At 38.9% G+C, this 13887-nt stretch overlaps 2 protein-coding genes across 2 annotated transcripts in view; both read right to left on the reverse strand.

Moving 5' to 3' along the window:
* LOC141947550 (uncharacterized) overlaps positions 1 to 13887 on the reverse strand; it is a 491575-nt gene that overhangs the window by 320004 nt on the left and 157684 nt on the right. The window lies entirely within an intron of this gene.
* The window catches only part of WNT7A (Wnt family member 7A), a 39355-nt gene continuing 34115 nt past the window's right edge, over positions 8648 to 13887 (reverse strand). Inside the window, exon 4 of the mRNA XM_074879016.1 lies at positions 8648 to 13071. Coding sequence (XP_074735117.1) covers positions 12592 to 13071 — 480 coding nt within the window. The 3' untranslated portion in view covers positions 8648 to 12591. The remainder of the gene's footprint in view (positions 13072 to 13887) is intronic.

The raw sequence follows: 13887 nt of genomic DNA on the forward strand, positions 1-13887 counted from the left end.
CTTCATGCTGTTGCAATGATACAAGTAGGACCTTGCTCTTGGAAATTATTCTTAATTAAAATACAATTAAATGCATTAAATAGAAAACAGCTTTCTCTAATCTCACATTTGAATAAAAGGGATTGTTATAAATGTTTGTCAGCAGAGTGCTCAGGAATGTGTAAGCTCAACTAGCAACACCCTTCTCCCTTTCCTAGGTTCACACAGTTGCAGCTTTGTACAGAATATTAGATTGGGAGAGTGGAATTATATTTATTCTAGCTGAAGATCACACCAACTACAGTAACCAACTCATGGACTGATGAGCTATTTTATAGCCTCACTGTCTGTAGTTCCTCTGGTAAATAGCGTGGGGCATGATGTCACACTTGCTTAAAGCAATTTGTTGAGTTGTAAATATCACTAATCAATTCTTGTGACTGAATCCTGTGACCTTGGGTGTAATCCATGACAGCGCTGACTTTAATGTATTTTCTAGCCTTAGCAGAAGTACTTTTAGCTGCCCTTTCCCATTAACTTCCCATCTCACTAATAAAATACTAAGAGAATTATATTCGCCACTTCTGCCAATTTTAACCGGAAACAATTCTGACTAAGGAATATTAAATGTTGCACATTGACAAATTTGATCTCCTGCTAGCCATTGCTAAGATCAGCAACCACGTCCTTGGCCTTTTCTTAAAGCCAGACATACTTTGCAGCCCAGGGTCACTTGACCACAGTTTCAAACTTAAATTTAAGGGGCTTTTTATTTATGCCCAAAGCAGCACAGGGTACATGATCTCTGTCTGTGTGAGAGGTTTTATTGTGAGACTCCTCCAACTTGAAAACTTCCTTCTTCACATCCAGAGTCTCCTTCCTGCCTCTCCTCACCTCCACCAAACTTGCATGCAGACACTTGGAAACGGTTGGCGTTTGTTTCCATTTGATGATCTCCTAAAAGCAGTAAAAATACAGATGTGATTTTTTTTTTAATGGGTTTTTGAAGGGTAGTTTTGGGGAAGATGATTGAGGACAGGACACAACAACTATCTGACTGAAAGGATATTTGCTCTCAGAGGTTTTTTTTCCTAACATCTGAGAAGATTCCAGTGACACAGGCCCACATCCTATTAACTGAATTGCCTTCACACTATAGATCATGGGTCAAAAGCCTGTGCAGAGCAGCTGACCTGGTCGGGGTTCTCTGACTCAGGACTGCTGAGCTCTGACACTACTGCAATGCCATGTACGTACACCCTGTGTTTGAAGTAAGGGCAAGAGCTCAGAAGCAGGATGTGATCTGCCAGAATCTCCCTTGCTGTCTTTCCGTAATGATGTGAGGAATCTCTGCATATGTGTTTCTTCTTCTAGACCTTTGATAGGAGTATAGGAGTAGGCAGTAGCAGATACAGCCTTGTGGGACTCTGAATCTCTGTAGTCCCCATGGAGATTTTACACTTGTAATCCTCAGTTCTGGGCCTTAATCAGCTATAGCAAAAATCCTCATTGCTTCATATCTTGGTGAGAACTTGATGCTGCAAACTTGTCTTTCATCTTCCCCTGTACTGCTGCACTACCTTCAGCATCTCCAGGCCTCCCAGCAATTTCACATCAAGTGTCTTGGCACTGTAGGTTTCAGCAGATGCATCAGGCTCATTTTTGTGTAGTGAATGTGATGGGCAAATTTGCAGCTCTGAGGCTCGATGTGCTGAGTGATGTGGGTGTGTGGATGGCAAGGAACTGCAAGCAAAGGCTGACAAAGTTGCTGGAAAGTTTGTTCCCTAGAATGTAAACTTCAGATAAATAGTCCATGCTGGCTGTAATTTAAATTCAATCAATATTCAGTTAAAAAATAAATAGAAGCTTTTTAGATCAGTGATGTAAGGGAATGTTGGTTCAAGGAAGTAATTACATATTATGTAGAAAAAGTCAATTTAAGTTCTCAATAATTTACTTAAGTGATTTACTTGACTGATGTGTTGTCTTGACCCAGTAGGGCAGAGTAACAGACACTAAGTTATGGCATAGTTCCAGCAAAAACAGCCGTTGTTACTGTCCAACATAAATCATTAGCTACTGTCTTGTTCCAGGTGTACACAGGTGCTATTTAAAAAAAAAAAAGTGATAAATTTTATGTTTGTAAACATAACTCTGTCAAAACTAATCCTGTTTCTGGCAGATGAAGATGTTATCCATACCTCTTGGTAAGGCAATATACATTTTCAGGAAATAAAGTTCCTAGTATATAATTACCTTAAATTGGCAGTCCATAGGGCAGTAGGGATATGTGCTGGTTTTTAACTGGAGAGCTGTGAAAAAAACTGTATTTGCCAATACCGCACATACAGATGGGGGAGAGCTGAGAGAATGGCTGTTGGCGTGGGCTGGGGGTGGCCGAGCAAGTGTGGCACCCGCCGGCGCTGCTTCACCAAGCAGATCGGCTCCAGGGCTGAGCCGGCGCGACCGCCTCCGCTTCTCACTCCAGGCTCTGGGCTGCGATCAGATGTTAGTGGCTTTTTAAGGATGCTCTTTGGACTTTTCCCAGCTTACATACCGTACATGTGGAAGATAGAGATTTCAATTTGTAGTCATGACAACGATGCTGGCGAATACTGCTTTTCTCTTTGCTTGCTGTACTTGTCATATACAGAGTCCTTTTAAAAATTACCTTTTGTGCTGTACTCTCTCTTTAGAGTTGAGAGTGAACTTTAGCCTCTGTAAAGATGAAACCCCAAGTGAATCGCCGGTGTGTAGGGTAGGTGTGCTGAGCTGCTGAACTTAGTCTTGAACTGCATTAACTCTAAAAGAACAGCACGGAGTTCCATATGCTCCTTCCAGATACGTATGAGACCAACTGAAGTCTGAATTTAATCTACTGCTCAGTTACACTAGAATGTCTGCTGGTATTCCTGGGCAAAGTTGGGAAGGTATGATACTTGTTAAACAGCTTCAAGTAATTCATTAGCCGCCTGTTAAACACCCATTTCTCTGTTTTATACTTAACTCTATTGAGTCCTTATAACTAGAGGTATGTCTCCTCTCTTCTTCAGAAGTGGCTTCCCTGGGTGATTGGGACAGGCAGGACTCAGAGAAGCGGGCGCAGATGTGCACATCAGGTATGGCTTCCTGCAGCCATTGGTTTCTGAACATGGTTTTCCACTGGCACTTCTGATTATACTATGATTAAGCTCTGATTATACTAGGAACTTAAAAAAAAAAGGCCAAAAAATACCCCAACCAAAAAAACCCCAAAACCACTTCCTAGTTCCACTCCCTTGAACATTAACACTGCATTGGAATATAATTCAACTAGTGCTGATTCAGCATTAGCACTAGTATTCATGATCTCCCTTTGATTCCCACAGACTGAAGATCAGCAGCTCTAGAAAGAAACTCTGGAAGAAACAGAAAGCTCAGGACCAAGGAGGAAAGACATATGATACTTGGACAGGATGGTGGTGAGCAGCAAAATATAGGTGCATTCTTCATTTAAAAATACGGGTTTGCAATCATAACATGAAAATGCTTATTAAAAATATTCAAACTGGGGGCACATACAACCCAGTAAACCACTTTGGGGAGGGCACTATAACGACTGTTTAGAATGTAGCAAAAATGGCTACTGATGATTTTCCACATATATTCTTCCAGTAATCGGTAGCTTAAAATTCCTTGAGCTTGATTATGTAACTAGATCATTAGATAAACATTTGGGACCTATTTACTGTGACAGAAAAACGATACACCTATGATCTATTGTGGGCTAGTTTTAGATTTCAAACTTCAATGGTAAATGTGGTTGATGAACTTACAGTTAAATTAACATGATAACCCTGAAACAGTAGTAGTATTTTGTATTTTACAGATGAGAATAGGTGTTGAAATTAGTTCTCAAAGGATTAACCTGAAGTTCAGTCCTTTCAGGTCTTCAGTCTCTTCATAAAACCTATAAATACCACAGACAGGGCTTATGTCATTAGTCTCTTAATGTTATAAACATTTAATGAAGTTAAATTTGAAGTACAACACATTGTAAAATCGATCTGATCTTGCTGGGGAGACAAAAGGAAGAAAATTGTTTGAGTCATTTGGAAAACAAATTAAGAATTATATTCACTTAACTTTGAGGTAGATGAAAAATTATGACCGAGATAGATAGACCCATTCTATTTCAAAGGAAAGCAGGGATCGGGAGCAGGGGAAACCTCTCTCTGTGTTAGATGCCATCCAACATATATTAACACCACCGTCAGTGGCAGGCAGCCCGACATGAATCACTTGGGAGATGACAAGCAGCACTTTCCTAGAAATTGGAGGAATTTCACTCTAAACATTGCAGCTCGCACGCCTCTTCCACAAAGTAGCTACTCCAGCAGCTGGAGATTTCAGTGCTTTTGACCATATGTCTTCACTATGCCATCCACAGTTAACTCCTCAGGGGGACGCTGACCTGCTCCCAGCGTTGCTCCCGTTCCCTCAGGCATGGCATGCCCTGTTTGGCTCTCAAACGCAATGCTGCGTTCTTTGGCTGGAGGACAAAGCTATTCCTCCTACTAACGCCTGCAAATGCTTTCCTATAATTGGCTTTCTAAGGAGTATGTTGGAGTGTGAGGTTCTCTCACCTTCTACTGAAGTGGGAGCAAGGGACTTTATTGGCAGCCAGATCAGTTTCCTAGCATGGTTTTACAGCACCTAGTGTCTCCTCAAAATGCTAAGTGGGAAGAAAAGAAATAAATAAAAATAAATAAAACCCTATTAGCAAAGGATTACTGTGTAAAAATCTAAGACAATGAACAGGAAAAGTGAAGGGGCAACGGACATGTTAAAATGCTGCAGACAACAAGCTGCTCAGAGGAAAGTGTATTTGTTCTTTCTTTTTAAAACTCGTTATTTATTTTCTCTATTCTTCAGGCCTAATGTCTCACTAATGAATTCCAGGGGGAATTCTGAATCATGGTGATATCATGGGTTAAACCCCTTCTCTACTTTTTGAATGTAAATTCTTTTTGACATTCTTACTTATTGGGGAGCATTGACTTCTTTCCTACAACAAAACCAAATGCTATTTGGTTTTGCATAGTTAACATTTTGCTAATGGGTAGCCAAGATTCTCTCAGCAGCTCAACAACATTTTCTAAAGCACACTGGCGTTGTTGTAGCAACTGGTGGCTGATCTGTGAATAAAGCAGATGTCATTGTGGCAGGATAAAGGGAGAATAATCTATCACCCGGCCACTACCACTCCTGCCCAAACAAGTCATCAAAATGACAACTTTGGTGTGTAGTCATTAATTAAGGTCTGTGTATCACCTTATCTCATCTTGTTATTATATAAACCAATGTTATGTTATAAACGCTGAGAATTTGTCAGCCCCTCACTGTTGTCTTTCTCATGGAGGAAGCGCAGCTAGGATGTGCTGAGGTACTGACAGTTTGCCAGCTTCCTTTTAGGCTCTGATTGATTTTGCACTTTCATCCAAGCTGGTCTGGCCTAAATAAACACAATATATATTCTGGGAAGTTTTTTTTCTTTACTATTTAATCTGAATTCAGCTCATTTGGCTTGCAACTAAAGATGGGCAAGCATCAAAATATTCTGACTGGTACCCAAGCTGAGTACAAAAGGAGAGACAGAAGCAGATAAGTTGCCTTTCTAACTTCTCAGAAAGGCTTTAATCCATTTATTATCTTTTTTAGCTTCTTTTCTAACTCTCACAATTTGTACTTAGTTGGTACAACTCATTGACCCGAATGAGTCACCTCCCACTCTTTTAGTGGCAGAAAATACAATGTGGTTTAGCACTGTCCTATTAAACACTTTCCGTTAGAATTTTTGCTAGCTTTTTTATATGCTTTCAGTGATGAAGCACCACAGCAGCTTGCCCTTGCTTTACAGAGGCCCTCAGACTTTGCACTGAGTTTCAATTGCCAGAGTCTATTTTCTCCCTCTGCAGAACCGCTGTCCACATCTTCTGACTTAAAAAGCCTACTCTCTGCTACCTCCTTTGCCTCACATCTTCGTTAATCATTTGACTTAAGAAGACAAAACATGAGACCAGGTTTCTACAATTTCCCTGGTGCATGACTCATACTTAATGTGGAGGCTATATTAATTACTGTGTGCTTAGCATTTAATGAGGTTGAGAAGAAGGAGTCTCCTCACTTCAGCTACACAGAACATGCAGTGAACGTACTACATGCAGTGAATACATTTCCAAAGCACTAAAATCTGGATATGTATTTTATAAAAGAAGGTAAATCAGTCATTGCTTGAGTTCCTTAAAACAGGATGGCGAAAGCTGAGAAATCTGGGCCGTAGTCCTAATTCTTTCACAGACTTCCTTTGTGCCCACTGGCCAACCCTCTTGTGCTTTGTGTCTCCTGATTTCCTGTCTGTTTATGGGGATAATAGTAGCCGACTGAGGCCAGGCTCAGTGCAGAACATTTGTACAGCTTGACACCACAGCATTATAGAAGGCCAAAAGGAATTATCCTGATATTTTTTTAAATATATGAAAAAAAAAATTTTGTGATAAATTATATATCTTCCAGTCCTGTGTGATAGCATTATCATCTAACACTACTACCTGTACTGTATCTTCTCTGTCCTTCTCTGTTAACAACTTTCTCAAGGTGCCAGGTATTTAATATCCTCTGTGGTTTAAAATAGTTCAGATCAAATTTAAATAATTTCAAAAATAAGCTATATGTGGACAGATGTGATGGCCATAGCGCATATTTCTGTGGACCCACATGCAAAAGCAAAGTTACTAGGAAAGAAATTAAGCACGAGAAACAACTCACAAAACAGGTTTCTTGCTGATTCAATGGAATAGATGTTTGGATTTGGCTTGAGCCAAATGAAATTGCACTGAGCTGTGTAACAACTAGGCAGGCTTAGCTTTGGCTAAAATCTGTCCATTTAGCTAAGCTCTTTCTGTGTTCCCTGGTAGACAGTAGTGTGCCTTCCATGCACTGAGTTTTTCAGGGGGTTTCCTCCTTACGTGGTTTTTCTTCTCTTTTCCAAAGCATTTCTGGGCTGCACCCTATCCATAATAGGTCACCAGTTTCTTTATTTTTCAAGTTTCTTTATCTGTCTCCTAGTTAGACTAGCTCTTGCCTGAAGAACTGCTTTTCTCTGACCATACTAAGAAACAATCTGGTGGAGTTTGGTAGAAGTTAATTTTCTTCAAGATACTGTTGCCATCACTTGGAGAATCTCTATCCTCCACAGCTGAGTCAAAGTATACGATAGTAAAATGTAACCCCTGGGACAATACCAGAAACCTGTCTAATGGATTTTGATTTCATTAATTTTGTAAGCTCTATGGGCCAAAAAAATTAATTTGGGGTTTTTTTTGTCACGGAAATGCTAGGAGTGTTATGGCATTTATGGCCTCTTATTGTGTAAATAATAAAAGAATTTCAGGATAACAGGAGAAATGGCATAAAGGACCCAGGAGGGAATCTGCTAAACTAATTTGTAAAATATTAATAGTTAAAGCAGTGTTTGCTGACATCATGTGAGTGAAGCAAGCGCAAAAACATTAAGACAATAAGAAAAATTAGTAACTGGAAAATGGTTGAGAACAATGAGTAAATGTGATTAACCAATCATACTAAGCACTATCTATGGTGCAGTTCATGTGAAGTCCCATTTAAATTTATGAGTCTGCCTGATGAAGAACAAAGCTCAGCACTGTCTCTTTACAGCTTTTTGCTACAATTTCTTATGCAAGTTTAGCCAACTAGAGAACACCTCTTCTGGTCCACTCCCTTTAACTTTGTTTTAAAAAAAACATCAGTGCAGCTTTCTCAATAATATTTAAAAGGTGAGTTAGGAGGACACGGTGTACTAGATGACTAGAGTAATTCTATATTTCTTGTATTGTCTGAAAAATTAAAGGTACGCTGTGAGAGGATGAACTTTTTTTCTTGCTGAGTGTCCTCCTCCTCTATTGTATCATAGCTCCACATACAGACCAAAAATCAAGAAACACAAGCCATCAGTGACCAGGAATGGATCAGAGAGCTTATAAACACTCTATAGACAGCTAAAAATCGAAGTGCTTGGAGACAATAAAATAACAAGCACATACATGCTGCAGGCAGGCATGCTGGTGAAAGTGGGAAAGTGAAGCACTGCAGTAACAGAAAGTTATGCATAATGTGGTGTTCCCAAGAAAAAGTGTACAGGGTTTTCTGTATTGGTAGTGTTGGGTTTCTGATGTACTACTAGTGAATTGTTTGTATCAGCAATCACAAAATCAACTGTGGATCTGGTATGATATATACAACAGTTGGAGAGCTGCTTGTTCAGTCGACTTCTTGGGGTGACAAGTTGGGGGCAGGGGGCTCTATTAGTTAATACACTTATTTTGGACATTCACAGTGCATATTTCCTGATATCTATCATAATGATGAATTTTAAAATGTCAGAAGTACTTACGCTGCATCTTAATTTGAATATGTGCCCCCTGACTGCAGTCTGCAATGTTTCTGTGTTCAACAAATCGATTTTTAAGTGTGGACAGTTAAAAACAGTTTTGTAATCCACAGGGTAGTTCATTAAGAGCCTTGTGCTATATGGTACAAGTCCATTATTTTCCTTTTCTAAGTAACTATGTACCCTCACAATAACTTTACAAAATGAGCCACTTAAGAGTATGCTTTAAGGATGTTTTCAGTTTAATTATCACTGTTGAAAGACATTTCTCCATTAGGTTTGTTCATACATTGCAAAGAAAACTTAATCATTGAGTGATTCATGTTTTATGTAGGTACTTCAAATATTCAAGCTAATTGTATTCAGGTTAGTTGACCTATTAAAAAGACTGAGAGGTAAAATCCTTAAAATTTGCTTAGGAATCCCAAGGCAGAAATGCTTCATTTCCATGAATCAGGGTTCCACTATCAAATGAGGAAGTGAGATTTCATAAATAATAGCTTCCCAACTTGCAATTACGCTAGTTCTCTTACGCTTCCTACTCCTCTTACTCTTCCTGCTTCTTCAATGTGTGTTTTCTTTAAAAGCCTCAGCTAGGTTATTAATGTGGACAGCAATCCAGTGCTTCCCTTGGTTAGCAGAGGTGAAAAGATGTATTTTCTTTTGAGAGCTGTATTGTTCTGCAGTTGTGTGCATTTCACTCCCATTGTGTGGTTCTTCACCAAGTAAAAACAGAGCTCTTCTATCCCTGAGGACAAAGAACAAACTGTTGTTGGGGAGAGGAATATCTACAAAATCGTAAATCTTTCTCCTTCTCCTGTTTATTCTTCATGCCATTTAAGCCCATTTAGTGAATGACCAATTAACTCCAGACTCATGGCAGATTCTGATGGGCCAGATTTCTCCTATCTAAGATGACACAGCCAAATTTCCAAATACTTCTAGCTGAATGCAGTGTTTGGTTTTCCTTGCTCTTTAATTCATAGTTCCCAAACTGTCACTTCAGTTATCAAATTGACATTTTCTCTAATTAATGCACTGATCATCAGCAATGCTGTAAAATATAGGGAAAATGTGTACCAAATTAATTTCGTTATGCATCCAGTTCTTTATTATTGTGAATAAAACTGTTTAAAGATATTTGTCCTTCAATAATTAATCTGCTAGCTGTACATTGCACATCACTGCATACTGAAATATACAGGAAGCAGGAGTTTTACAAATTACTTTTCTATGGTAAAAACATGCTGCAAAAGTAATAATTTGTAAAATAACTCTAATCAGTGAACACACTTCTGACTATGATATGGTATCCGCTAAGTAAAAAAAACAACACAAACAGGGGCGGGGGGGGAGGAGATTCCAATATTAAATGTTAGATCTGAAATATTTAACCATAGTACAGTGTTGTAATTAACATCCATACTCTGTGTACTTTATTGCATTTTATATCATCAGTTCTTGATGTGTGGAATTTAGAAGAACTAAAAGCAGTGACTCAGTTACCCCAAAAAAATGCATTTATATTGACAAGTCAATATAAAACAATAAAATTATGTTTAAAAATTTATTTTGATATCCCGTGCTGGTGTCTGAATTGCATAAAATTCATTATTTTGTGTTAAGTGGCAGGTCTGCAAAGAAACTGTATATTTAACCCTAATTACACATTGCTAGGATCAGGTACTGCATGGGCTTCTGTTCTTACATAAATAGCCTATATACAAGAAGTGAATTAAAAAAACCCATGCCACATTCAGACAAGTTCTAAAAGGTCAGGTTGTTATAGTGAAACTTGGCAACACCTTTAGTGATACTTCTATTTACTTTCTCAGAAAACTTTCTCTGTTTTCACAGTCTGAGTTGGGAGTTTTGCCCCAGAAAGATCAATGGACACAAGCTATATCTGTATTATCTACTCCTTGCAACACTTGCTGTTATCAACGTGAGTCAGTGAAATGCACTGCATGCTGGATGGTGGTTTGTCTCCTTTACTGATGCCCCTCTTAGCCTCATTAAAGGCATGAGATCCTGTAGGCTGGAAGTAGGGAAGAATCTGGTCTGTCCTAGACAGAACATGCAATATCATTGGTAGCCCTGGGCCATGTTTCTTACCCAGTGAAAAACATTAAAATTAGATAATTATTTTCTTTTGGTCACAAATGAGTCAATCAGGAGGAACAGAATGATTCTAAAACCAGAGAAATATCTACCACTCAAATATCTGAAGAAATTAGCAGTGATAAAAGGGAAATATCATAAAAGGAATGCAAAATGGCTTAGCTGGGCTCTGAAAAACAAGTGAGTAGTCTTTAAATTTACCTAGATGTTTTTCTGGGGTTTTTAGCTCTGGCCTTCTGGGGGGAGAGAATAATGTAAATGCCAAAAAGAGTTGGACAAAAAGTAAGCTTTGTATCCTATCTATGAGAATCAGACGATGTGTGTCATGCTAGTTTTTACAGTCATAGTCTACAGCCTTCCACTGATTAAAATCAAATTTGACAGTAACACAATATAGAGGTTTAACTGACAGCACACACAGCACATTTGCTAGTCATAACGCCACAGTTTAATGACTGATGCATGTGGGAAACTAATTCGGATTTTTTTTTTCTTGAATGGGATAAATGAGCATCCAGTTAATACCAATCATGAATTCAAGCTATGTGACAAAATTGATGCTACATACCCTGTTCTTGTTTTGCATATTCTGCAAATTGAGCTGCAGGAAAAGACCCAGTTTGTACACACATCCGGAGAGAAAGTTCATTCTGCTTTCTGACACATCAACGAACTGCAGCTGAATGTATCCAGCTTGCTGCTGTTGTGTCCACAAACTAATTACCCTTTCTCTGTTAAATAGCCTAAGAATTACAAATTGTATGCCTGTTTTGAGAAAAAGTACAGGTTGAACAAGCAGACATAGTATAAATAAAATATTTATATAAAAATAGTCTCTTACAAAATATACTCTCTTATCCTATGGTTGATTTTTCCAAAAGATGGAAGTTTGTCTGGATTTTCTTATTTTTAGACATATTCCAAACAGGATTTTATTAATGCTTCTTTCATTAATTGAAGAAAAAAAAAAAAAAACTGGTAAAGATTTGTAACCCCTACCACTTGACTTTTGTTCCAGACAACTAGCAGCAAACAGGAGAAAAAAAAAAAAAAACAACAACAAACAAACAAAAAAAACCCCAAAACAGTGTGTGTTTGTGTATGTACATATATATAAAGATGCCAGCTTTTGTACTTAAACATCTAGTACTGTAGAACATATCCTGCAAGTCCAACTAATAGAAATATCCTAGTTAAGAATAATATATACAGCTCCAGTTTTTCCTTGCTGTTTCTACAAAATTATTCCACAAAGAAAGCCAGCTATCTACTTTAATTGCAGAATAGTTCCAAAAATGTTGGTAGAGTTCTTTTTAATTAAATAAATTAATATTAGTTTTATCTGAATAAATTGTTAAATATTGCTATTATTATGCCCAAGTGTCCCAAATCCCTGTGCTAAAATCTGCAGCACGCACACACACGAAAAAGGCAGATAAAGCAGTGTCTACAGAAAACTTCAACAGTTCTACTCGCTGTAGCAAATGGTATGAAGTGGAAAGATGGGCAAGACCAGCAGAAGCTTTTCACAAGTGTAGAAGCTTAAATTTGTGCCATCCACACACTCACATGGGCAATTCACAATGGGCACTGTCCATCCCATCCTGTTCAAAGCCCTTTTTTGAGGATTTCTCCCCTACCCCTCCCTGCTCCTTATACTCTGAAGTTTTTGACCATCTTTTTTCCAAACCAAGAGTTAGTTGCCACACTCGGAGATTTTTCTCTGACTGGTGTCTCTTCACAAAGCAGTCAATGCTTCTTGCTTTAGAGGTGCAGATTAACTGAGATTATCTTTTTCTCCCTGTTTTGTGTGTCATGTGGCTTGGGGTGGGGTTTGTTTGATTTTGTTTCTTGGCTGACTTTCATAAGAGTCTGAAATGTGTTTCCACACAGCAATGAAATATGAGAAGAAAAGAGAGGGCTCCATTCATCAGCATTTCTTCTGGGAGAGCAAGTCTTTCCTACAGTCTTGTGTAGGTACGTTGAGTGCATGTGCAAACGTATTCATGGCCAAGGACATGTCAGCCTGCCCAGCCATGTACTCACTTACAGGTATATACTTCTGTTCTTTCACTGCATGTGTTGCATTTAACATAGCAGCACCAATGAAATTTGCAGTTGCACTGCCACACTCTTGAGTACTGGTGTGTATTGTAACCTCGACCACAGCACATCAGATCGCAGCCATTGGACTGCTGGGCTGTCTTGTTGCACATCCTGCCCTGCGTTCCCACGCTGCCGGTGACAGGGTCTTCTTCACAATAATTGGGAGATTTTTCTATGTACACTAAATCTGTATCCATGGGTTTGCGATAGGAAAGTGGCTTCTTTATTTTGAGGAAGGTTGGACGCTTGTTACGACTTGCTCTCACTGGTTCAACTTGAACGGCTTCATTATATTTGTCCTTAAGGATGTAACCCAGCTCCCGGAATTTAGGCAGAGTTGTCCAGCATGTTTTAGTGGTACAGGATCCCGAGACCCCATGGCACTTGCACTCTAACTTCATGTTTTCTTCCAGAATCTGTATTTAGAAGAACAAAGAATGATGCATTAAGACAAGCTACAGTCTCTTCAGAAAAACAGGGTTACTTGATGCATGCTGCATGACAGTCACAGATGGCTTTGCTCTCCAGCATGAGTTGCCACCAGACACAGGCCGCGTTCCCACCAAAGCAGTGGGGTTTGCTTGCCTGGTGACACTGTTGTCCTGCGTAGCAAATGCTCATCTGTGTCAACTGAGGTCTGCCTGCAAAGCTGATTCCCCATTTGTACCTCGAGTCAAGCAGGGAAGATAACTTTGCCTAATTTCACAGCCCATGGGCCAAAGGTAAAATGGAACCCTCCTTAACCACAGCTTTTCTTCATTTTCATTTGCAATACGATTGCACAGCGCCGCTGATTTGTCTGTTATTGCAATTTTTGGCATATAGCAGTGAAATTAGGAACTGGCAGAAAATCACACCTTTACATGAAATGCCCCATGCAGAATGTTTTGAAAGTTCAACAATAGGTACTAGAACTTGATTTTTGTAAACAGAGGTTAAAAAATAAACTGCATTTCAGTTCTTGCACCTGAAAATGATGGAAGTTTGTGCAAGATATGAAGCAGGTAAACTCTTCTCTTAGTCTCACATTAATCAACGGTGTAGAGCAGATGATCATTTTCATATAGGCATCGTCTGTTCTAAATGTTGAAAGTTAATGCTTCGATTTGGAAATCTAAGTATTTTAATACACCATAGTCAAGTTCTTTGCACTTTCTAGAGGGTTTGAAGTATTTTGCCTCCTCTCACACGGATAATGGAGCATACAAAATGCCCCAGCTACTTTGCAAGAA

Source organism: Strix uralensis, chromosome 10 (assembly GCF_047716275.1).
Source record: "Strix uralensis isolate ZFMK-TIS-50842 chromosome 10, bStrUra1, whole genome shotgun sequence".
NCBI classification, from domain to species: Eukaryota; Metazoa; Chordata; class Aves; order Strigiformes; family Strigidae; genus Strix; species Strix uralensis.